Raw genomic sequence first — 25,907 nt, 5'->3', positions numbered from 1 at the left:
TAATTACATGAAGGAATCTTAAGGAAATGAACTTAAAGAAAGTACAGGGAAGAATTAGCGAGTGTTTGAACATCAGATACTAATATGTTAACAAGCATATATTGTGAGGACTGATCTGTAGTCTTCCCTTTAAAAATTATGGAAGAAAAATTAGCACAAAATACAAATATGGATGATATTTTGTGGTGTCGTTTTCTAGATGGCTATTATTTTCCGCACGAGAATTTTTTTTTCTCCAAGATGCCATTATTATCTCTTCCAATAACTAAATAAATAAAATCTAAAAAACAAAGCAATTATCTTGCTGCTAGAGATAGAGAAACTCACAAGAGTCCCCATAAACGGAAGCAGACAGCTTTGCCGCCACTTATTTTAAGTTTCCACTACTGTTTTCAATGGCCGTCTCTGCTCCTTCATTTGCATCCCTTACCTCACTAAGTTTTATCTCCCCTTCTTCTTCTTTGAGTCCAGTGAAGTTTAATCACCATCGCTTGATAAAGGGTAAGCGAAGCTCAAATGGACGGTTGGTGATTAATTGCTCTTCTGAAATGGGTCCGACTTCAGACCCCATAAATCTAAGGTAATAACTTAACATGGCTTTTGTTTATATTTTGATGTCATGGATTCCTGGAATTTAAGTTTATGCTCGTGTTCATGTCTTATGGGTGTTTGTTAAAATGCCTGTGTGAAGCAATGGGTTTTTGGTCAGGCTTTTTATGGGTTTTAGAGGGCGGTTGCGATGGACACAACTGTGCAATCCTGGATGCGTGTTGTGAACAGTGCATGATTGTGGGCCCGACATGATATAGTCAGGATTGCAGAGTCTTGTCGGTGGCCTTTAATACCATTGTTCTAGCTTTGCTATTTATATGTAGTTTCTGCATTTGGGCATTTTGTAGACACTTTAAATCTTAGTGTTTTTTAAGAAATTATTTTCTTTTTGTTACCAGGCAGCCTCAAATGTCATCAGTGGCTCCCTTTGGGGTGACAATGAATGAGCAATCTTATAGATGGCAAAGGGTTTTGCTTAAAGTAAGTGGAGAAGCACTTGCAGGAGACCAAATGCAGAATATTGACCCTAAGGTTTTGGAATGCGAATGATTATGTTAATTTTAAGGTCCTACTGGCTTCATTTCTTGATGGTCACTGATAGATGAGTTTTCGTAATTATGCAGGTTACAATGGCGATTGCAAGGGAGGTTGCAACTGTGACACGCCTTGGCATCGAGGTTAACCATCAACACCTTTGTATAGTTTTCCTTGCTATATATTTGTTTTTAATTCATTTTTCCTTGAATTTATTGCAGTTAATGGTTGTGATTGATATTATTTTTATTTTTAATGTTTTCTAAAATAAACTTTAGTGATCTCACTGTGGCATTTCTAAGGCATGTGTGATGATTTCTGTACAAATCATAAGCTAGGTGATCATTTTGGTGGAAATTTTTGTGTCATAGTTCATATCTGGTTCTTGCTTTTGTGTAGCTTATAACATGTAAACTGCTTTGGTGTTGGATAAAAAGGGTCCATGTGATGTGGACAATATGCTAGGTGGGAGGAATGTTATCTCGTCAAGTAAATAAGCCTGACAAGAATAAATTTAATATTAATTGGGGTTGTTACAGGATAGAGATTGTGAACACAAGATGGATGCTTTTTGGCCATCAATTGTTTCATCTAAATAATTTATGGTCATTGCTGCAGGTTGCAATTGTTGTTGGTGGGGGGAATATCTTCCGTGGATCTTCATGGGCAGGATGCAGTGGTCTTGACCGGTCATCAGCTGATTACATTGGGTACTCTCCTGAATTGATTTGCTGCCTCTCTATTTCACATGGAAACTTGTTTAATACCAGTGATCACTCATTCTATAATGGTTTCAATCTGGAAATTTATTCTAAAAGGTGGAACCATTAGAAGTTTTAATGATCTCAATCTTATCTTTGACATGTTATCAAAAGAAAGCAGGCCTAACTACATTTTAGTGCCCTTTTGCTTTCTACATCTACTTGGTCCTTGGATTTTAGTTCCAATAATCTCAAATTCTGGGTTAACCTATTGGAAACTTCTGTTAACTTTTGATAAAAAATAATGAGCAGCAATCACACATGACTTTTAACCATGGATATCTGCCGCTCAACTATTGCCAGGGATGGGAATTGGATCCCATTAGCTATCCTAATCCTCAAATCTAAAATCAGTTGAAGAAGATTTCAACAAAGCTTGGTTTATTAGGTTTAAAGGAGCTTGAAACTGGGATTTCAATGATAAAAGATAAGTTATTTTTAAGCTAACTTAAAATATAAGCTAGCATATACGTGAGCAAAGCTTTTCTGGATCACATTATTTTTTTTTCAACACAGGCTTCATTTTTATGAAGTTATAGACCTTATACAACTTGACAACCTTGAGCATAGCTCATAAGTAAAAATTTCAGTTCTGTTTTTCTGTTCAACATGCTGCGTATAAATGCTTTCTTCAATTATTTTTTACCAATTAAAATGTACAGATGGTTATTATAATTATATTATTGATACACATAGGTATATTATCTGAATATTTTATTCAGAAGACAGTAAGTGGTTAGTTATCTGAAATCTAAAAGCTCTTTTGAGCCTGTATAGGCACGAGGATATTTTAGTCAGTAGATATTAAGTGGTTATTTATCAGAAATCTAAATGCTTTCCTTGGAGCTTTATGTCCCTGCTGCATTATTTGTGTTCTGCTTTTTTTTACTTGATAGGATGCTGGCAACTGTCATGAATGCTATATTTCTTCAAGCAACAATGGAGAGTATTGGCATCCCAACAAGGGTTCAAACTGCATTTCGCATGTCAGAGGTTGCAGAACCATATATCCGTAGAAGGGCCGTAAGGCATTTGGAAAAAGGAAGGGTTGTGATTTTTGCAGCTGGAACTGGAAATCCATTTTTCACCACAGATACTGCTGCAGCACTACGTTGTGCAGAAAGTAAGTTTAATTTTCTGTATCAGAGTTTTACTTTGCACATTGTCATTCTTAATTAATATGCAACCCCTGTTGATCTTGCTAATTTTATTCTTTTTCAATAAAAAACTTCTATATTGAACGTTAGTTGACCCCTCAGTATACAAAATTGTGTCTTAGCGCAAACTTTGAAATGTTAGTATTTTTATTCTTTATATTTATATACAATTTTTTTTCTTTTCCAATATATACTCCAATCGAAGGACAAAATAACCTTTTTGTATCTTAGCACAAAAATGATTTCACTGCCCTGATATTTTCTATTGTTCTTCCAGTTAATGCACAGGTTGTGTTGAAAGCTACAAATGTTGATGGAGTTTATGATGATGATCCAAAGCGTAATCCAAATGCTCGTCTTCTTGAAGATCTAACTTACCATGAGGTGACTTCAAAAGATCTTTCAGTGATGGACATGACTGCCATTACTTTGTGCCAAGAAAATAATATTCCAGGTATGTCTACATAATCTGCATCTAGATAGTAGCCTGTAGGTAGATCTGTCTAAATTTTAAAGATGTCCAAGACATATTAGGCATCTGACTAATTTGTAGGCACAAGTAAACCTTCCTTCCTGCATGCCCTGTGCAGCTGTTGGAGGTGGCCACTGAAAAGGGATTTGTTGAGGGGTATGAAACTTGGGCCTGCATTTTTTGGGGATTTTTTTTAACAATTTACAAGATGCTTGATCCAAGATATTCTACCGCTCATTCAAATCCATAGGATTGGCTAATAGACACGTTACCAAGGTTTGTGATCTGGGATGATGATCTGTGTGGAATTTTAACATTTTGCATTTATGGGTGAAATGAGTCAGGTGGCTGCCTTAGAGAGGTTCACTGGCTCACATGTGCTCAGGGAAGCTAAATTGTTACCATAAGAGAATGGTTCCTTATTTTTGTTTAACTGATGCCAGCTCTCCCCTTCCCTCCCTCTCCTTTTCCTGAAAAATTCTAGTGGCGTGTATCATTGGTATGTTTAGCGTAAAGCATCTAAAAGGGACTTATTGCACTGAGCTTCTTCATCACAGTTGTTGTCTTCAATCTATCCAAACCGGGTAACATTGCAAAAGCAATAAAGGGAGAAAGGGTTGGCACGTTGATTGGAGGGACATGCAATTCAACAGTAGCAAGGACATGATGATTACTTCCATTTGTTTGCTGCTTCAACTATTGTAGCTTAGGATTTTAGATTAGAGGCTACTTGCTCCTTGTGCAAACAGCTTATTCGTTGGAAGCATCTCGGAGCTTGCATTGGAAGTTAGAAGATAAAAGCATGCCAGGGTTGAAACCAAAACATCATCAAAATTTGCCAGCTGAGGTACCTACTAAAGTTAATTTTGTAAATAATTTTGTCAAATATTGGATTCTTTTGAACTGCATTGTATTTTTGACGGTGAAAATTTTGTTGCAGTGTTGGTCAAGCAACTTATTCTTATTCACTTTGATATATTAGAGTTTGAAACTAACTTATTCCTACCCTTAAAAGAAAAGAGGAAATTTTAGAGGAAAAAGAAAAAACAAAGAAGGGAAAATAATTTGATCAGTCTTTTACTTACGTGTTCATTTCTTGGGGTGAATCCACCCCTTTTACTCATGTTTAAACCACAAATGTATTATTTAAATTTTTTCTAATCATATTTTTTATAAAATTAAAGGAAAAATTTCTAGTTTGGTTCGTATTAAGATTACCAGTTATAGTTTAAAAACTTATTATTTGTATTTGAATTTTATACGCCCACCAATATTTAACATCTTTAAAAAAATAAATAAAATTTATCTTCCCTCCCTTTAAAATTCCCGATTCTTTCCCTCCCTTACAAATTCATCCCGCTTTCTCTCTCACGCAAAAGGATTCCCCCTTTTCTTTCCATTTCCTTTCTCTCTCTATCAAAATTCCTCAAGTCATCTGACTTGATTCAACTCAGTCATGAAACTGATTCAACCACCACCACCACCACCACCACCAGAACCCCTTTCCTCCACCAATTGTCACAACAACGACAACAGACTGCGTCGCCGCCCTGACCTAACCATCCCACTCCCTCTACGCGACTCCCATAGCGATGAAGCAAATTGTTTGTGGGCTAGAGTTTCTGATCTGGGCTTCTTCTCCCGTAACTTGATTACTAACCCTTGGCTGTCTGAGCACCTTTCTTGTTTGCTCATTCTCCTTTTACCCCTCTTTCTATCTCTCTTGTGGAATAGTTCAGGTTTTTTTGGGAGAAAAAAAAGAGCTTTTTTTTCATTTGGGCTAATGTTGATAACATAATTATCTTAGCGGATTTTAGTGACATTATCAAGTCAATGCCTTTTGTATCACAAGGGATGCGGTTGCTATGATGAGGTTAAGCACCAAATGTGTTGAAGCGCAGTGTTCTTGTCGTGAGCTCTCTTTTATAAACGACTTCTCCTTTCGCTGAGCCTCTCTAATCCCATCTTATAATCTTAGGTTTAATTGTGTTTATGGTGTTAATTATGTTTCAAATGATTGTTCATTGGGGTTAATCATATGAAATTTTGCACCAATTACCAATTCTGGGGGATTATCAGTTCCTCCTGGCATAATGACTTGGGTGCTAGAACCATATTGGTATCATTATATTTGTGGATTCTGTCAGAGAACATGAATCGTGTAAAATTGAATGGTGAGCATGCTGTCGTTTAGTCATTTTATATTTAATACATGGGGTATTTTAGAATTCTCCTAGAGTTTCATACAAATTTTAGAAAAATAGCTCATGTTAAAAAAATATTAGAAAAATAATACAATTTGAATACAATATTGTTGAAAATAATGGTTGTTCCAAAAATTATAAAAGAGAATATCAAATGTACTCTTTATATCGCTAGATTTTCTATGGAATAAGCTTAATGCCTCTTTTTTTTTTTTCTTTCTGGAAAGTGCTTTTTAAATTTTTTTAGTGTTTATTTATCATTAAAACAGTTAATTAATGAAAAATACTTTTCAGTCAAAGAAAAATTTGATTTGGTTTCTAAAAAAGTGTTTTTCTTTTATTTTGAGCAGAAAACACTTTTTAAAAATTATAAAAAATTTAAAAATATCATATTATTTGCGGATTATATTAAATTTGATCTTCAAACTTTTATATATATATATATATATATTTGAATATTTTTTTCAATTTTATCTCTTAGAATTTAATTTATATATTAACTTGGTTCTTATTTTTATAATTATTATTTGCTTTTCCCTTATTATTTTTTAATTAAATTTTTTTTCTATTAAATTTAGTCCTCATTCTTTTGATTGTTACTTATTTTATTTGAAATAATTTATAAAATGATAATTATTATTATTTTAATTTCTTCATCTTTAATTTTTTTATTTGTTAGATTTGATCTTTATTATTTTGATTATTATTTATTTTATTTGAGATAATTTATGAAATAATAATATTTTTTTATTTCATTTTCATTCAACTTTTAATTTATAAGATTTGTTCCTCATTATTTCAATAAACTTGAAAAAAATAAAACATTAATAAAATTATTTTCCAATTCATTTTCCATGACATAACCAAACACTGGAAAGTATTTTCCAACTTATTTTCCATTATATTACCAAACATCGGAAAATAATTCACTTTCCGGAATTCAATTTCTCGAAATTCACTTTCTAAAAAAAATATTTTCCAGCAAACAAACGATGTCTAACTTTTTATCTGTGTTTTGTAGTTGGAAAGTTTTTTTGTAAAATTTTGTATTTTTTTAAATTGTTTTTGTTATTTTTAAATTATTTTGGTATTAATATAAAAGATTATTTTTTAAAAAAAATATATTTTTAATATATTTTCTAAAAAAATATTTTAAAAAACAATAACTAATCCAATAAATAATATCCAAGACTGTTTTCCCGAAATTTCTTATTTCAGTACTTCAGAGTAGGTTGCTGTTTCCGGTTTAGCGGTGAATTCTTGAGATGATTTTCTTGACTTGAAATTGTGACTAAAAGATTTAGCGCGTTTAATTGGAGTGGATCGAACTTGTGGATTATATATTAGACATCAATCATATAGAGAATTCAATAAAAAAAATTGATTATTCTTTTTTTACTGCTGAAACAATAGGTGTATAAATACAGATTGAGGAGATTAAGCTGCTCCTAGACTTAGGCTATATATATATATATATATATATATATATATATATATATATATATATATATATATATATGTTCTAGATGTACAGATAAAGACTAATATTCAAGGTTGTCGTTACATCTTTGGTAGTCGACGATGACAACTTTCCTAGCTGATTTCTTGTAGAAATAGTAGATTCCCTTACAAATCATCACTACTGAAATCAAAGTTAAACCCAATCCTATCAATAATTTAATGGCTTGTTTGTTTGGAATTATGTTTCGGTTGCTTTTAAAAAATATTTTCATGCTGAAATATATTAAAATAATATATTTTTTATGTTTTAAAAAATTATTTTTAAATTTAGTGTATCAAAACGATCAAAAACATAAAAAAAATTAGTTTTTAGTAAAAGCAATTTTTTGAATTTTTTAAAAACAAGGGTTGACCCACGTTTCCAAACGCTAAAGCATAGATCACTATTTAGTGGATTAATTCATGTTTATTTCAATAAAAAAAGCCAACTAATTTTTTTAAGTTTAACCGAACTATAATCTGAGTTACATCAAGTTTCTTGGATTTAATGGAGTCATTAAAAAAAAAAACACCTAAAAATATTTTTGACTTGAAAAAATATTAAATTGATATTTTTCTAGTGTTTTTTTAAGATTTTGATATAGTGATGTTAAAAATAAACAAAAAAACTAAAATTTTAATTTATTTTCAAGTAAAAAACAATTTTGAAAAATACTTTAGACTATAATTTTAAATATTCCCTTTGATATGTTTGATATTGTCATGTAAATTACTTTTAAAATGTAATTTTTGTTTTAAAATACTTAAAAATAAAATTTTTATTTTTTATATCAATATATTAAAATTATAAAAAATATTAATTTAATATTTTTGTTACTTTTCAAATACATTAAAAAAGGCTATGATATATGTATTGTAGACGAGGCTAATCATTTACATCAGTCAATTACAACAATGGACTATATTTTCCCCAACCAATTAAACTACTTTCGATCAACATAAACTAAATCTGTAGAAAACTCTCCTTCAAGAGACATCATGATGATCAAAGCAACACCTCAGGCATGAGCAACCCACCATGAAAGAGCAATTAAGCAAGGAAGTGTGGACCAAAAGTGTCCTTTTACTTGACCCACCAGCCATCAAAGCTATAAATACCATTAAATATAGAACACCATCTCCACGGAAAACCAAGAAAACAAAGTTCCAAAAAAAAAAAAAAAAGAGTAAAAATATAAGAGTAGGTAGAAATTAAATATCTCCAAATGTTGCTAATTGTATAGGTACAAGTTGCAATTAACCACAAAAGCCTTAAACCACTAACAAAATCTACAACAATTTTTCCAAACCTTATTGATCTTGAATCGTCTTCTAAATAAAAGTCAATGCGAGAATCCAACCACCCCTTCTTGTCTTGGTCAAAACAAGAATCCAATCCGAAACTAAACCCTAAAGTCTTCACAATCCTTTCCTTTTCTTGTCTAGAGATCCATGAACAGGCTGCTAAAAATATCTGGTGAATGCAGAGGAGAAACTATCCCAGAACCTGAGAAGAAACCTGAAGGGCTGGCCGTAAATAATGGACTCATACTATAATTATCATTCCAGAAAGATTGTGAAATATTTGCATCCGTCGACACGGGTGAGAAGAACCCAGTTGGTACCGGCGGTAGCGCCGCTGGTGCCGGTGACAAGATCCCTGGAAATTGACCAAAATCCAGTTCCTCAATCATCTCCATGAGATCATCATTACTACTATCATTAATGGTACTTGGTCTCGTTAATTCTCTTGGACTTGCTTTCTCAGTGGCAGCAAGTCTTGCAGCTGGAGAAACAGACCCGTCGTGGGAGAAATCAGCGGAGGAGAGACCTGTTAACCGCTGGACGACGGCCATGAAGTTGGATTCCTCTGCGTGGATGATCTTTGGAGAGACTGCATAGATGATGACAGGTTGTCTTTGAGGAGGGAGGGGTGGCTTCTTGATTTTGTGAGAGCCCTGGTGGAGTCTTAGCGCTGAAGGTCTAGGGCCTTGGATTTGAATTTCTTTTTTTGGAGATGGTGGCGGTGGCGGTGGCCGTTGTGGCGGTTTGCCGGTGGTGGGATACTGGTAGGGGTCCATGATGGAGGATCAACGGTGGATTGAGAGAAAAAAAGAAAAGAAAAATGAAGTGAAAGGTGGTGTGGATGCCCCAAGTTCAGGGCAATTATTTCGGTGGCTGGACAACAAAAAACAAAACGATTGGCCACTTAGCAAGCTTTGATATTGATAATAATTTTAGATCAGAAAAAAAATTGAAAGACAAATCTGATCGAAGACAATACAAGTCAAAGCTCAAAACATCATGGGCACTATATAAGTACTTGCAAGGAAATGAATGTTCTGCTAGTTGAGTCAAAATGGATGGCTTCTCTCAATTTCAATATTTTATTATTTGGAGGCAGTCCTCACCTCCTAGGATCAAACTGGATTTTGAAATATAAATTGTATATTTGAAAAAATAAAAAATAATTTTATAAATAGCTATTAAACCTAACCTAATTTGACACAAATATATTCAGAAAATTAAGAATTTAAGGATTCATGTTCTAATTCATATCAACTTCCTGGTTCAATTAAGCAAGTCATTTACCTGGTTAAACTTGTTTGACTTGACTAATAATTTGTTTAATTCATTCTAAAAATATTTGGGTTAATCAAATAAAATAATAAAATATTATTATTTTAATGAAAATAATTGATTTGAGCTTATTATAACTAAGATTTGTTCGGTGAAAGTCTCTAGTAGGAGAAGGAAAGTGTGATTAATTTTTATTTTTAGTGTGAGGGAGTTGAAATATTAGATTAAGCAAGTATAAGAAAAATAAACATGATAATCAGGTTATTAAGTTTAAATTCAAATAAGTTTGTAATAAATTATTTAATGCACCAATTATATATGCAAAGATATATAAAACTTGTTTGATATCATGTTAGTTTCAATTTTTCAAAGTGTTTTTTTTTATCTAAAATAAATATTAAATTGATGTTTTTCAGGTATTTTTTAATGATTTTGATATATTAATATTAAAAATAAATAAAAAAATTATTTTAAAATATTTTTAATTAAAAAATAAATTAACAGACACATAATTTACTTAAAACTCCAGAACTAAAAGAACCTTGTTGGAAAAAAAATTGCTTTATGTCTTTTAAGGTAGTATTAATTAATATAGATGCTAACAGGGGATTGACTCACATCATAGAAAACTCATTTAATTTAGAGTTTTTATGATTAAATTAACTTTATCGTTGACTTTTTATAAATGTGTTATATATAAGTCTCATTACAAGGACGTGAGAGACCCAATATTCTTTGCTGGATTTGTGATTAGTCTATTTGTATATTCATTTTCTTCAGGAAACAAAAAAAAGAAAGATATTGGTATGTTGTTTTTTAGACCAGAATTAGATAAAAATTTATATTACTTTAATTATTCAGCTGATGTAAAATTAAATTAATTTTTGAAGATCATAAAAAATAACTAAATTTCTGAAAACAAATTGCTGAAAAAGCATTGTAACCTTGGCATGGTTTATAGGCTTATACATAGCATTCCTCTTCAAAATGTGAAATTGAGAAAAATTGATTGCCATGGTAAAATCCTTGGAGCACTAGACATATTGCACTACTCATTTGAATAGAATAATTACTTCTTATTTTTTAACAATCTAACAAAGAAAAATCTTAAGTTTACTTTGAGGGTATTTTTGTCTTTTTATTTAACTAATTTATCATTATTTAATTTACCGGGAATAAATTTCTCTTTGTAATTTTAAAAAGCATAGTAAAATAACTTCTAAACCTTTAAAAGAAAAAAAAATTAAGGGTTAATCAAGGGTGACTTGGTCTTTAAACCTTTAAATAGACAATTAAATGACTTATCTATCCTTAAAGGCTAAAAATGTTAAAGGGATGGTCAAGATCAATTCGGTCTTTTTATTTTTTAAAGCACAGTATAAAAATAAATATACCTTCAAAAAACAAGAAAAAAAGTGATGTATGGGAGGTATTTGCGTCATTTTAAGTTGGTTTTCTTGTAATTTAAATGTAAGGACAGAGACAATTTAATCTTTTTATTAATTGTGATGTTTATTTTAAAAACATTATTGGCGTATACGAGTGGGTGACGCCTACACCCTTTAAAAAATATGTGTGGTGTTGCCCTGTGCAAAAACAACGCCTTCCAAAGTGGCATTAGAAGGAGTGTGCTGTTTTCTTTCCAACATTGTTGCGTGTGCTGGTGACAAAGGAGTGGTTTGGCCTAGGTCAACTTTCTTCTTCTCCTTCCTCTTTTCTCTCTCTTCTTTTTACAAAAATGTAAAGGTGTACTCGTATTTGATTTTTGTATCCAATTTAGTTCTTATTATTTTGATTGTTATATTTTGATTGTTATTTTGATTGATTTTTTTCTTCGATTTTATCTCTATCATTTGATTTCATTTAATGGGGTTGGTCCACAACTCATGATCAGGGTCACAAGTTACGAAAGTTACCACGGCTTGAATTTGATCTATTCTTTAGGTTCTTTTTAAAATTGAGTTTTTTTTTTCTTTTTCATTCTTATAATTTGATTTATTGAGAATTGATCTCCGTGCTTTTTTTTTTCATTTTTCTTTTCTATTGGGTTATCCTCAATCTTATACATGTGGTCTCGAGGTTAACAGGTTGACACAAATCTTTTTTTTTTTTCTAATTAAGCTTCATACTTCCATTTGGTTTTGTTTTTGACATATTTACTCCAATATTGCAACCGGGACCTAGATAAGCGCAAGTTTTTTTATTTATATTTTTTACATTGTTAATTTTTTTTATCAATTTATTTATTATCATTATATTTTTTATTCATATTATTTAAATTAATGAAGCTTATTAAACTTAATCAAGTCAATAACTTGAATCTCATGTTGTTTTTGCTTTTTTATAAGTGCCATGTGTTGGCTTTGTATTTTTTTTGCATTTGAAAAAAATTGAGCAGACTTGTAAGATAGTGCGGGCACCCTATCTATATAATTCTAAATTTACCATAATAAAAAGTACAATCTATGAAATGAACTTGCCTTAACTAAGCTTTTCGTATGGAAATTAATCCAGCAGTTAAATTATTAATCGATCCTTGTAACGATTCTCTGAAATTAAAAGAAAGAAAAGAGCAAGAATTTCGAAGTTCTGTGCAGTAATCGAACAAGAAAAGAGAAAAGGAGTAAAGAAGGGAAGAAAGAAACGCTGTGCTCACAAATCATTCGGATGATTGCTATTGTCGGCAAGAGCAAACTTCTGTTTTAGTTATTCTTCTTTACCAGGAACTATCCTTTTTGATTTCCAGCTATCACTCCATCTTTCTTCAATGTTTATACCCAACAAAATGTACAAAAAGAAGATTTTAGCAAGAAAATATATATTAATATCAATGATCCCATGCCTTTTTTTTGCTGTTCCTAAAGGTATTTGAAGCTGAGTCTTCTACCCCTAATCTTTGGCTTGCTTGGACTGCAAGCACACTGATCTTCTTTGAACAATTGGATCGTAAATCTATTCTCTCAACTTTAACCTTTGCAAGAATCATTAAAGAGGACATGAGATCCAGGTCACAGTAGAAAGAAAACATTACTGTGATCCTATATATGTTCTCAGTCAGCTCTTTCAAAAGACACAAAGAATCATTTCTTTGTTAGAATCCAAAGCAGAAACATAAGCTTGTTTCATTTACTTGAAATGGAGATTTCCTCTATTCTTTCATGTTTCATGCCTCACTCTCTCTTATAAATTATCTGGATTCACTTCCTTGAAGTTGTCAAGATTTTGAGGTCACCTCGTCTGCAGCAACCAATCCTGTCGAGTGCAAGCAGTGGTTGTACAGTGTACTTCCTGTAAGTATTGAACTTGCATATTGAGTTCTTAGTCAAACTGTTTGGTGTATTAGATTTATGTATTTAGCAGACCAATAACCTGAAAGGGCACATGCCTGTGCACGCTTCTTAAGATATCTCACTTCTACTGATAACCTCCTAAAATACTTGTCAATGTTTCAGAATTCTCACTTGTTAGAGATAAAAATACACCATTTTATTGATTTGTATCATAATTTTGAGAGTTTCTGCTTGTGCACACCCACACATTGTTATGGCTGTTATTCACTGTAGTGGCAGGGGAGCATGTCCAAAAATTCTCTCTGGAAGTAGAAAGTCAAGCACAATATAACTCAATTAGTTTACCTAGTGAACAAATTATGTCACAATATGTGATGTAAGTTTCAATGATATCTATAGGCTATTTCTCCAACAGATATGGACCCTTACAGTGATTTGGCCTTAAGCAAGTCACCCCGCAAGTTAAAATCACGGGCGCCTTCAGAATCAAAGGAGAGCTCAAGCATGGAATATGGTAATTAATTAACCCTCCAAACTTTAAATCTTGTCTGGTGTTCAATACAAATGATTCAATGTGTTTCATGCTATAACTAATGAGAACGCATTTGATGCTATAACTTGGCTGAGATTAAAGATATGGAATACATTCAGTATCTGCCGCTATACAAGGCTGTTGACAAGGGCGACCTAGACGCTACAATGATGTTCCTGGAAGAACATCCTGATGGACTGACTGCTAGCATTTCAGCAGATGGGGATACTGCCCTCCATGTTGCGGTTCTGGCTGGACACAGAGAGATTGTTGTGAAGCTGGTGGACCAGTTAGATCCGGATGACTTGGAAATCCGAAACAGAAATAATGCCACCGCTCTTAATTATGCTGCCATTGGAGGGATCACAAGCATTGCCGAGGACTTGGTAGCAAAGAATGGAGGTTTACTTAAAGTTGCAAACCAGAATGGCCACATCCCAGTTGTTGTAGCTTCTCTCTATGGGCATAAAGGCATGGTTCGTTATCTGTACAGCGTGAGTCCGAAAGAAGAGCTCAGTCCAGCTACAAACAATAAGAATGGGGTTATGCTTCTCACAACATGTATCATGGACGAACTCTACGGTATAAGAAGAGCTCAGTCCAAAAATAAGATCGGTTGATCATATTTTTGTTTTCTCCTCCTGTTCACCTAAAAATTCTATCTTGTTTAGCCGTTGTTCGCTTTTCTTGGTTCATTGTTTAATGCTCATGCAGATATTGCCTTGGATCTGCTTCAACATTACCCACATTTGGCTTTTTATCAAGATAGTGACAAAGACACAGCTCTTGATATGCTTGCTCAAAAACCTTCTGCTTTTCCCAGTGGAACTCAACTTGCTTGGTGGCAACAATGGATATACAACGGTATGCAGCTGTTATCACTCAGTTTACAAACAAAACATAATACCATTGAGGATGATCTCCAAAAATCATGATGAACTTGACCATTAGGCCAAAAAAAACCTGATGGTTTTATGAAAGACAGTTTGGCTCTTCTTTTCACATCCTTCACTGTGGCATTATCCTGTTGTAGGTATCCGGGTACCTCATCCACTTGCCTCTAGCCACAGCCATGGGGACATTGAGAGGCCGAATAAGGGACCAACTGATCGAAGGAACATTGTTAAACGAGGTATACCATAAAACATGACGAGATGTCAATCTGAGATTTAAAAGTTTTCAGTTTCTTATAGTTACTACATTATTTTCCCTTATAAGAGCAGAAATTCCATTTTGATATATGTTATATGGACTTCGCAGCATCTGACCAGTTGTTGGTAATGGCTTGGAAGGGATTGAAGGTTTTTGGTAAGTAAATTCTGAATAATAGATAACCAAATTATATGCGAAAATAACCTGAACCAAATTATACTTGCAGTTCCAGCTATCAAGAAAATGTATAACCTGAAGTTGAAACATGGCCAAGCACTAGCAGTTCTGTGTTGCCTATGCGAACAAATATCAACTCTTCATAGATCAGAATTCAAAGAAATTGGTGTGTACAAGGCTGTATTCAATGCTGTTAAGCATGGAATTGTTGAATTCATCGTTGAGATTGTTAGACATTATCCTGACGTTATATGGTGCGAGGATGATCTTAACCGGGGCATATTCTTGTATGCAACCCTGCAACGCCAAGAAAAGATATTCAGCCTTATATACAAAATGGGAGCAAAGAAGAACTCAATGGCAACTTCTTGGGACAAGTATCACAACAACATTTTACACCAAGCTGCATTCTTAGCACCCTCCTCTCAGCTCGATCGTGTTTCGGGTGCAGCATTACAAATGCAAAGAGAGCTGCAATGGTATAAGGTAATCCTACTTCCTATAGTTGATGATTTTTCATCAGAATGTACTCCACATATTTCTCAGAAGAGTTTGCTGCACTGCAGGAGGTGGAGAGCATTGTCCAACCCAAGTACAGAGAGATGATAAATTTTAACCATAGAACACCTCAAGCTTTATTCACTGAACAGCACAGGAAATTAGTGGAAGAAGGGGAGAGATGGATGAAGGACACATCTGAGTCTTGCACGGTCGTGGCTGCTCTTATTTCTACCATAATGTTTTCAGCGATCTTTACTGTTCCAGGTGGATATGATCAGTATTCAGGGATTCCTATATACTTGCACAGGAATTCGTTCATGGTCTTCATGGTGTCCGATGCAATGTCATTGTTTGCGTCTACATCTTCGTTGTTGATGTTCTTAGGAATCCTGACATCACGGTACAGAGAGGAAGATTTCCTCTTGTCCTTGCCTACGAAAATGATTGTAGGCCTTTCCTGTCTTTTCTTTTCGATAGCAACTATGATGATAACCTTCGGCATTACGCTTTTTATGATGCTTCGCGATCGTTTTCCGTGGATTTCCTTTCCGATTATATTGCTGGCTAGTCTTCCTGTCACGCTTTTCGCTCTGCTACAATTCCCTCTCCTTGTTGAGATTTTCTTCTCAACATACGGACCCGGCATTTTCAACAGGCCCAAGAAGTGGAGTTCTTTTGAGCAGTCTTGAATTCATCTCAAGCCTCTGGTCAATATACATATATAAAGAGCAAGGTAGCTTATGAATTACTAATAGAGATTTTGAGAATGTTGTTCATCCTCTCTTGTTGGGATTGAGAGGAGAATCTGTTGTGTGTTGATGCTGTCAAGTTTTTGTATCAAATTATTATCTAAAACTATAATAAAAGGACTTCACTACATTTTCCATAGGGATTAGGGAGTCAAATTTGATTCTATTTCTCTCTGGTGCCTGGATCTTCTTAGATTTATAGATATTATGCGAAGGCAGGTGGACTCAATTGAAAATGTCTGAAACATTTGGGACTTAATTGATAAAATGTGTTTGTTTTGGGATTCAATTGTGAATAAGCTCATCTAATATTTACCTTCGATTTTTCATGAATATTTATGGACAAGAAAAACTAATTTTTTTTAAAAGAAAATTGACTTGTTTTTAAGTTTGATTATTGTGTATTTTCTCAATTTGAATAACTATATGGAAAAATTGAGTCTCTAATCTGTTCTTGGTATAAAAACAATCCATGTAATCTATATAATTAAATTAAGCATGAGAAATGCTATCCTTAACATGAATTTAAAAACTTCAGTATAATATCAATTGAACTAATTCCTGCATCAATAATTTCTCATGCATCCACACGGATCAATAAAAACTTTATTGTGCGAAATTCATGAGACCATACAAGTATATGCTTAATTTCAAAAAATTAAAATTGAAAAACAAGTTCATGAAATCTAGCACTAGTCATTTTTCTTCCCTTATTTTATTAGTGATAGGCACACCCAATATTTATACAACAAAAAAGAAATCTAAAGTAACCCTTTATATAAAATTTTGACCCCTTTTGTTTATTTTAAAACAAAAGCTAAGGACTAAAATACATCATAAACAAATTTTATGTTTTAAAAATTGCTTTTAATATCAACAATTAGTACATCAAAATAATCAGAAAACATAAAAATATATTAATTTGAAATTAAAATTTTTTTAAATTTTATCAAAAGTATTTTTAAAACGCAAAAACAAATAAGGCTTAAAAAAATGTTTGACTTATAAATTTGAAATAATATTTTTTGAGGATGTTTTAGCAGTTGTTTTTTAATATACTTTTCACTCATGAATATATCAAAATAATATTTTATTATTATTTTTTTAAAAATTATTTTTAATATTAACATATTAAAATAATTTAAAAATATAAAAAAATAATTTAAAAAATATATAAATTTTATAAAACATAATTTTAAACGTGTTCCGAGATAGGCTCTTACCAAGTATAAATAAATAAAGGCCACTCTTGTCTTTTAATTATCAAACGGCTATAAAATCCAAAACCCCGTCACGGCCGTTACATCAAATTCCGTGCACTCACCCGGCGCACGTTAGCATCTCTCGCCATTACCCGCGACTGGGAAAAAAATAAAAAGACCTCCTGATATCTCTCTCTCTGCAGTGCAACAAACAAACACCAAATTCATTCTCAGAAAAAAAAAAAAAAACACCAAATTAGCTTCGAGAATTCCAATTCTACCCTCCGCTCACCGCCCAATTTACCAATGCCTCCAACCTCCACCACCACGGCGGCGGCTAGGCGCCAAATCAGCTCTCGCCGCCGCACATCGGCACCTCGGAGGCGGTCGCCGCCTCCGTCACCGCCTCCGAAGAGGATGAAGCTGTTGACGGAGATACTGCAGAAGGCGGCGTATGCGGTGGTGGAGAGGGAGGACTACGGCGATGTCAGCTGCGAACAATGCCGCTCCGGGGAACGATCGGAGGAGCTGTTGTTATGTGATAAATGTGATAAAGGATATCACATGAAGTGCTTGAGACCGATTGTTGTTAGGGTTCCGATTGGCTCGTGGATTTGTAACAAGTGCTCTGGAGATGGCCAGAGACGTGTAAGAAGTAGGGGAATTTGATTTTTGCTTTTGAATTTTTTTATGTGATTGTAGTGTCGTTTTGAGAGTAACAAATGTGCGTTTTGATTGGTTTGATTTTTGTGTGCTAGGGTTATCGCAGAGGAAGATAATCGATTTTTTTAGGATTCAGAAGTGTAAGAAGGATGATATTAAAATGAAATGCCGGTCCCTACAAGGTGAATTCTTTATTTATCCTTCTAATTGCTAGATTGTTTTACTTTTATTTATTCATTCATCTAATTTGTGTGTTTTTGTGATTAATGGAATTTTTTATTTTTTTGGATTGTTATTGAACTTGTTTCAGGATTTGCAAGCAAAAAATTATACTAAAAGTTAAAAAATTGCCGGGTTCAAATCTTTTAATAATAATAATAATAATAAAGAATGAGAGTAGGGTATCATAGGTGTGAAGCTAAATGGTACTCGGGTGCAAAGCATTGGGAGAGGGTAGGACTCGGGTGCGATTGTGCCCTTCCTGCCCAAAGAACTCAAAGTAAGATAATTTTTTTAAACTTTTACTAGAACTAATAGCAAGGACACAGTAGAAGATGACTCACAAACAATAAAATTTAGAAAGAAGGAAAGAAAGAGAGAATAAAGAAGAACTTTGAGATAAAATGAAAAAAAAGTGAAAAAATTACTGGGTTCAAATCTTTTAATAATAATAATAATAAAGAATGAGAGTGGGGGGGGATCATAGGTGTGTAGCTAAATGGTACTCTTTACTGCAAAGCATTGGGAGAGGGTAGGACTCGGGTGGGATTGTGCCCTTCCTGCCAAAAGAACTCAAAATAAGACAAATTTTTTTAACTTTTACTAGAACTAATAGCAAGGACTAGATGACTCACAAACAATAAAATTTAGAAAGAAGGAAAGAAAAGGAGAATAAAGAAGAATTGTGAGATAAAATGAAAAAAAAAGTAAAAAAAATTGATTAAAATTTTTCAACTTTTACTAGAACTGATAGCAAGGACAGTAGAAGATGACTCACAAACAATAAAATTTAGAAAGAAGGAAAGAAATAGAGAACAAAGAAGAACTTTGAGACAAAATGAAAAAAAGAAGTGAAAAACAAAAGGAAAGAAAGAAAAAATGGATATTATTTTTGTTTTGGATCTAGCTCATAGGAAGTTTTGGAAATACTACTGCTAGAACATTTATGAATTTCAATACCTATCACAAAGCGTGGCAAGGGGCTCAATGCCTTGCAATTTAGAGCGAAGTTGATTCTTTTATTTTTCACCATGGGGAAATTTAATTATTGTTTTTTTTTTGTTTTTTCTAAATGTTGATCATTGCCAGATGTAGAGATATTTAAGTTAGATCAAATGTAGAAACCTTTGAGGCATTTCACATCTTAAAAGAAGATTCCAACAAACGTGATTGACCTCTGGTATGGTTTGTGATAATCCTTGTTATTTTGAGTAAGATAGTTATTTCTCTTCTTTTCCTGATTTTACATTTAATCTAATCATAAATGGTATCAATTTTAAGATCTCATGTCCACTGAACAAATTTTGCTCAGTTGGCTTACACTCTTGAGTTGCATTTGACATGGATTAATGTATTTGGTAATGTGGTGAAGAGTGTTTTTGTAAAAGTGTTTTTCAATTGAAAACACATCAAAATGATGTCTTTTCAGTTTTTATTTTTTATTTTTGATATCAATATATCAAATTCATCGAAAAGCACCTAAAAATTCAATTTGATGCTTTTTCAGGCGAATTATTTTTTTGAAAAATACTTTGAAAAGCGGGTTGAACTGCATTACCAAATAGAGCATGTGAGTAAACTGTTTTGAGAGTATTTGTCAAGAGCATAAATACTAAGAACACAAAATGATGGGTAATCTAATCTACCTAATATTTCAGCAGAACTAGTCCAGATACATTTAGAACCAACAAAGTAGTCCTTAGAAGGTATATTAAATGGGTGGTATCAAAGGACTAGAGTTTCACTGTATTATAAAACTGTTTTGAGCATTATATTACTATTAACAACACAGTCTAAGATATAACTAAAAACTCAGTGACTTAGAAAATACTTAACTAAATTTGTTCCAAGTTTTAAATATTTTCAGTTTGGTTATTTATTCTATGTCTTGTAAAAATGGTCTAAAATTTGGTTCTTTTTATGGCCCAAAATATGTTGAAGTAAAAGAAATCAGTTGGTAATAATTGAGAGCATTATCTAATTTTCTTTCTCATTAACATGAACCATATGTTTAGGGTAAAAATTTAAATAAACACATTGAGTTCAAAAGTGGTAGAAAAGAAAAATGAACTGCGTTTAATCTACTATTCTTAAACAACCTAACATATGGCTCATTAACATGAACCATATGTTAAGGGTAAAAATTTAAATAAACACATTGAGTTCAAAACTGGTAGAAAAGAAAAATGAACTGCGTTTAATCTACTATTCTTAAACAACCTAAAAGATGGACAGTTAAGGGATAGAGGGTATAGACATAAAAGATTTGAAAATGATGCGGCGCAGCAACAATGGCAATGATGGTGGAAAGTATGAGGATAATAACTTTAACTTTTGTTAATCAAGCCCTCTTCTTAATCTCTTAACAGAATAATACTAAATAGAGTTAACTGAGGAATAGATTTTATTGAAGGAAAATGATAAATTCCTTCTTAAATCAGCATTTGAATCCATGTCCTCCATGACTTAGGCATAGAATGGTCAGCAAGCAATGTAATCAAGTCCTGGATACGTCCATTCAACATTTACTTTGTAGAACAAGCAAATTGTTGCTTTACATGTAGAATCACATGGGCCAGGGAAGATTGCGCTCTATTGTCGACATATGTTGAGAAATTCATCTCATAATCAACAAAATTATGCCTCATCACTATGTTTTGCATATTAGGATACTATATAAATCATTTCACACAATTACATTTATTTGCATCAAGCTTTTGCCCATGCATGTTCAAAATTAGTGGGATCAATGTTTGGAGTGTGATCATTGATGATATGTTATGTGATTACACAAACATACTAAGGTGTTGTTTGCTAACAAAGAATGGAATGGTGAGAATGAGAATGAAAGTTTTATTCCTACTTCATAGGTAGTTGGTTAAAAGGAATGAAATGAGAATATAAATGAAGAATGGGAATGGGAATGAAAATTAAATATAGTATCATTTCTATGAGGGAGGTAGAAATAAAAACAAGGAACAAGAATGAATTTTCTTCTTAAGAAAGCTATATTATTTCTTTTCATTATATATCAATTATTTCAACCATCATCACTACCTCAATAACTATTGTCGTTGTCATCATTGGTGGTGGTGACGATTTTTTTTTACAAAAAATATTATTATTATTATTATTATTATTATTATTATTATTACACCATCACTTTTCCACCACTTTCACCACTTTTCTTCCACCGCCACCTCCAAATGTGATGACATTAATTTTTTAAAAAATAGATAATTGTTATTATTATACTTACATCATCATACCACCACCTACTCGTACATCATCATACCACCACCACCGCAATCATTTTTATTACTTTCAGTACCATCATAGTTGATGAAATCATTCTTTTAATCATTATTCACTTTTATCTTAAAAATAAGGCTTTAAAAATTTTAAATTTCATTTCAACTTCTTGTTACTATTCCAACTACAGTATTAGAATTAAAATGTCATTCCGATTCTTTAGTTTTCATTCCAATTCATCCATTCTGGATCTTTCATTCCCGAAAACCAAATGACACCTAAATTTGTGTATTTATCACATCTTTTTTGGACTTTGATTGTGATTGCATATTCATCACCATTTATGACATAATTTATTAAAAAAGGATTATAGTACTTAGCTACCCAACAAGATTAGTGTATTTGGCATTGCGTTTCAAAAACGTTTTTGAAAAAATTTGAATTTTTTTTTGCTTTAAATTAATATGTTTTTTATGTTTTTAGATCATTTTGATGTGCTGATGTCAAAAATAATTTTTTTTTTAAAAAAAACATTATTTTAATGTGTTTTGGAATAAAAAACACTTTGAAAAGCAACTGCTACCACTCTCCCAAACATCTGCATTTACTAGCAGGTACTGCAATGTAATAGAAAGGCAAAATCATTGTTTCTTTCCATTCCCTTGTATTCAGCTAAACATTATGTATGAATTGATGTACTGTTGACTCCCATAATAAAGCATCACTCTTATAAATTATGTTATATTCTCAAAACCTTTCTTTAAGACTAAGTTTTCTTGAAAATTGAATCCACTCTGGTAAATGTACTGTACGTTTACCATATAAGTATCAAAATTTCTAAATTCTTACTAATAATTCCATGTATCTTTGTAAAATGAAAAGGCAAAAGCCCTAGATAAAAGTTAAACATTAATACAGGAAATTGCTGTTTTGTCAGTGTATTTTGTTGTTTGCTTTAAATTATTCTCTTAACTGCTTTGACTTTCATGGAACAAATAGTTTGGGGCCTTGTCTAACCTATTTCTGCCTTTTGGTTTCCATGAATGATATTATTGCCTGGTTTTTTGCTACATGCACCTTTGAAAACACAATTTTCTATCACTGCTCTTTTTGTGCTTTTTTATTGCACATGAACATTTAGTTAAGAAATGCTAGTGCTAATGCATCAACTAGTTGAATTAGATTTGGTGATGTAAAGTTGATGTTTTCATTCCCTTCTCTCGAGTTGTTTTCAAGACTCTAGGAAGCGCCGGAGACGTTCATTGGTGTATCAAAAGAAAAGAAGGAGACTGTTGCCGTTTATTCCATCAGCAGATCCCACCCAAAGGCTGAAACAAATGGGCACCCTTGCTTCTGCGTTAACGGCATTGCACATGGAATTTAGTGATGATTTAACCTACTTGCCTGGCATGGCTCCTCAATCAGCCAATCAGGCCAAGTTTGAGCAGGGTGGCATGCAGGTCTGAATTTAAAATTTTCTTTTTATCCTTATTTTTTCTCCAGACCTTTTATTGTTTTGTATTGCATGTTGGTTGCTTTATCTGGTACTTCTATTAGGTTCTTTCCAAGGAGGACATAGAGACATTGGAACAGTGCAGAGCCATGTGCAAAAGGGGCGAATGCCCTCCTCTTTTAGTTGTTTTTGATTCATGTGAAGGGTACTTGCATCTTGAACAGCTTTATTGAGGTAGCAACTATATTTTGGTCACTGCATATTTGAGTAGGTTCAACTCTATTCTTCTATGCAGATATACAGTTGAGGCAGATGACCAGATAAAGGATTTGACCATCATAGCAGAATACTCAGGTGATGTGGATTACATCAAAAACCGAGAACATGATGATTGTGATAGCATGATGACCCTTCTTTTGGCAAGAGACCCATCCAAAAGCCTTGTCATCTGCCCTGATAAACGTGGAAATATTGCTCGCTTTATCAATGGCATTAACAACCATACCCCGTAAGCCCGCTTAACCCATTGCTTCTCCTATTATGATATATATATTGAAGCAAAATATGACCAGTTTATTCTTAAACCTTTTTATTGCTATGTCTTCTGCTCTATACGACACATGTTGCCCTTCCACATATCCTATGTGACTTCACATATAAAATTCTACTTTTTTTGTGCAAATTGTATCCGAATTAGAAATTATCAGCCCATCCTCTGTTAAGCTTAAAGTTATATCCAATTCTGTGCAGGGATGGTAAGAAGAAGCAGAATTGTAAATGTGTGAGATACAGTGTAAATGGGGAATGCCGGGTCATTTTGGTTGCTACTCGTGATATTGCTAAAGGGGAGAAGCTATACTATGATTATAATGGATATGAGCATGAATACCCCACTCAACATTTTGTTTGAGAAAACTTATAGATATCTAACAATCCTACGGAACTGGGATGCAATTTTGGATCCAGCTAGATCCTTTCTCATCCGGCGTTTTATTTCAGGGTTTACTCATTGCTATTGCAGAGTCAAAAAGCATTTCTTCTAATGTATCCATGGGCTATTTAGTAATTTATGATGTAGAGCTGGCCTTTTCTGAGACCATGACATAAATAGAGCAGGAGAGAAACTTTCCTTAGAATTTAGCCTAGGAATATTTTGAAGGAAAATTTTTTGTAATACAGATTTCAATGGAATATTGCAACTTGCATTCCTTGGCATCCTCTGCGTTAATAATCTGTTGGTCTTTTACAAAGTATTTCCATTAAAAATATCCATTCGTGCTTTTTTTAATTGTTTCCCCCTCTACATTTCACTAACTAAATTTTTTTAAATGCAATTTTGTATTTTCACCTTTGTTATGATTTGCTGGTTCATAATCTGTAGAAAAGCAAGTATTGCTATCAGTTGCTTTACATATTGATGCTATATTTTCTGTCAGCCCTATTTGTGATTCAATTTGATCCATCATGTTGGAGTAGAACACTGGAATGAATGCTTTATTGCAGAGGCTTTCATGGTGTATCTAATCAACTCTGGTTCAATATATGCTGCAGCTTTTCATGAAATTTCGCTGACATATCTTTCTGTATTCTCTTCAGTTTTTACGTTCTGACTTCTCAATTGTGAATTTTGAGATATTCCATTTATCCATGGATAATTCAAAGGGATTCTTCAAAGCTGCTGATAAGAGTTAACTGGGACATGAGATGTGCTGTGCACCTTTGGATGCTTGTTGCTGGTTGTCTCATGTTGGCCTCCTATTCCTATGCATACAAAATTTTTGTTTATTTTGAAAGATCAATTAAGCTGCTGGGTCCAGTGCCTATACACCAAGGCTGTTCAAGATCTTGATGTGAATGCCTTCGATTGTTGCTTAATGCATGCATTATAGAGGCTGTTTCTTGGAATCATAAGGCTTGAGGTTCAAGTCTCGAGAGCAGCCAATTCATTTGGCATAACTGAAAGGGTTGTACAATCTCCAAATTCTCATTCAAATTCACTTATGTGGATTCGTGGACATTTTGGTTTCACTTATATTTATACCTACTCATGACAATGCACGTGTGATGCATTATTTTCAGGTTTGACAAGATGGTTTGCTTCTTTCAAGTTGCTGTTTGTTGATGTTTGATCTAAACAGACAGTGAGAATCCTTATGGACAGCATCACCACTCTAGGAGGTATCAATTTTGTTAGCTGGAAATTTCATCAGACGAAAAAATCTTCACAAATTTTGAAATCTTCAAGCCGAGGTGCTCCCCTTCTCTTTTGTAAAATATATTTGTGAATTTGAAAAAATAGAGAAGAAAAGGATAAATAAATCTCCCATCAAATTTATAGTATAAATTCTGAAATTTGTTTTGAAAATCCATTCCGAGTTTTTCCAACTTGGAATATATAAACTGATAAGCAAATGGGCTATAGGATGCTCTGGGATCCATGACCTTGGCCATGTTATTCTCCCCAGATGATGCTTTATTCTTTGACATAAAGAGTTCCCATTTCATTAAATTTTGAATTACATGGCTTCTTTCTTTTCAGGGTTCTACATGCTTGAGAGTCAGGTTCAAGTTGTGCATCTAAAGCTGTGTTTCAATTATTTGATTTGCAGCTCAGCATTGGATAGAAAGATCATTTCCAGGTGCTGATTTTAGGTATCTGACAATTACAGGTGACTGAAACTGGATATGGAATGACTAAAACAGTTTCGATGCAGGTGAAATATAGTAAGTTCATCTGTTAAGCTTTCAAACTGTGCATATCACGGTCTGTACAGAATGTCAAGCTTGTGTAACGTTTCTTTTACCAGAATTCTTGTTCGCCTAACTGATTAAATGAACTTTATGTTCAATGATTTGTCAGATACTTCGCACTCTGTTAAAAGTTTATGCAATGAAATTAAATAATGTAATCCTCTTCCCCTACCAATAGTGAGTACTAAATACTGCACCTGCGTTGT

General features: G+C 33.0%; 4 protein-coding genes and 2 non-coding genes across 18 annotated transcripts; 5 read left to right on the top strand and 1 right to left on the bottom strand.

Annotated features, from left to right (window-relative positions):
• The first annotated feature begins 241 nt into the window (after positions 1-241).
• LOC133693511 (uridylate kinase PUMPKIN, chloroplastic-like) lies at positions 242-4,444 on the top strand. Of its 2 annotated transcripts, none has more exons than XM_062114732.1 (7): positions 242-580; positions 951-1,083; positions 1,176-1,229; positions 1,705-1,796; positions 2,744-2,970; positions 3,282-3,458; positions 3,595-3,909. In XM_062114732.1, the coding sequence occupies exons 1-7, from the start codon at positions 396-398 to the stop codon at positions 3,612-3,614; spliced, it is 888 nt and encodes a 295-aa protein (XP_061970716.1). In that variant the 5' UTR covers positions 242-395; the 3' UTR covers positions 3,615-3,909. The 2 variants fall into 2 exon arrangements, with proteins under 2 accessions (XP_061970716.1, XP_061970715.1); XM_062114731.1 differs by lacking the exon at positions 3,595-3,909 and adding an exon at positions 4,034-4,444 and having other exon boundaries at positions 243-580.
• An 891-nt stretch (positions 4,445-5,335) lies between these two features.
• LOC133695497 (small nucleolar RNA Z152/R70/R12) lies at positions 5,336-5,430 on the top strand. The gene has a single exon (XR_009842450.1). It is a non-coding gene; the product is annotated as a small nucleolar RNA Z152/R70/R12 (small nucleolar RNA).
• A 103-nt stretch (positions 5,431-5,533) lies between these two features.
• On the top strand, positions 5,534-5,609 carry LOC133695507 (small nucleolar RNA snoR80). The gene has a single exon (XR_009842458.1). It is a non-coding gene; the product is annotated as a small nucleolar RNA snoR80 (small nucleolar RNA).
• A 2,759-nt stretch (positions 5,610-8,368) lies between these two features.
• LOC133694291 (protein MKS1-like) lies at positions 8,369-9,539 on the bottom strand. The gene has a single exon (XM_062115779.1). It carries the CDS (start codon positions 9,259-9,261, stop codon positions 8,623-8,625), a length of 639 nt encoding a protein of 212 aa, XP_061971763.1. The 5' UTR covers positions 9,262-9,539; the 3' UTR covers positions 8,369-8,622.
• Positions 9,540-12,843: 3,304 nt separating this feature from the next.
• Positions 12,844-16,327, top strand: LOC133694215 (ankyrin repeat-containing protein ITN1-like). 2 transcript variants are annotated; one of them, XM_062115681.1, is made up of 8 exons: positions 12,844-13,050; positions 13,466-13,564; positions 13,685-14,164; positions 14,297-14,446; positions 14,616-14,714; positions 14,843-14,890; positions 14,961-15,397; positions 15,478-16,327. In XM_062115681.1, exons 2-8 carry the CDS (start codon positions 13,468-13,470, stop codon positions 16,099-16,101), a joined length of 1,935 nt encoding a protein of 644 aa, XP_061971665.1. In that variant the 5' UTR covers positions 12,844-13,050; positions 13,466-13,467; the 3' UTR covers positions 16,102-16,327. The 2 variants fall into 2 exon arrangements, with proteins under 2 accessions (XP_061971665.1, XP_061971664.1); XM_062115680.1 differs by having other exon boundaries at positions 13,450-13,564.
• Positions 16,328-17,442: 1,115 nt separating this feature from the next.
• Positions 17,443-25,859, top strand: LOC133693121 (probable Histone-lysine N-methyltransferase ATXR5). Of its 11 annotated transcripts, none has more exons than XM_062114253.1 (8): positions 17,443-18,018; positions 18,122-18,208; positions 22,734-22,957; positions 23,055-23,155; positions 23,246-23,458; positions 23,701-24,914; positions 25,030-25,128; positions 25,560-25,859. In XM_062114253.1, exons 1-6 carry the CDS (start codon positions 17,670-17,672, stop codon positions 23,858-23,860), a joined length of 1,134 nt encoding a protein of 377 aa, XP_061970237.1. In that variant the 5' UTR covers positions 17,443-17,669; the 3' UTR covers positions 23,861-24,914; positions 25,030-25,128; positions 25,560-25,859. The 11 variants fall into 11 exon arrangements, with proteins under 11 accessions (XP_061970237.1, XP_061970232.1, XP_061970234.1 ...); XM_062114248.1 differs by having other exon boundaries at positions 25,490-25,859; XM_062114250.1 differs by having other exon boundaries at positions 25,030-25,200; positions 25,490-25,859.
• The last annotated feature ends 48 nt before the right edge of the window (positions 25,860-25,907 follow it).

The sequence above is a fragment of the Populus nigra genome, chromosome 5, assembly GCF_951802175.1.
Source record: "Populus nigra chromosome 5, ddPopNigr1.1, whole genome shotgun sequence".
Lineage (NCBI taxonomy): Eukaryota > Viridiplantae > Streptophyta > Magnoliopsida > Malpighiales > Salicaceae > Populus > Populus nigra.
The sequence above is the reverse complement of the archived record's forward strand: the minus strand, read 5'-3'. Positions and strand labels throughout refer to the sequence as shown.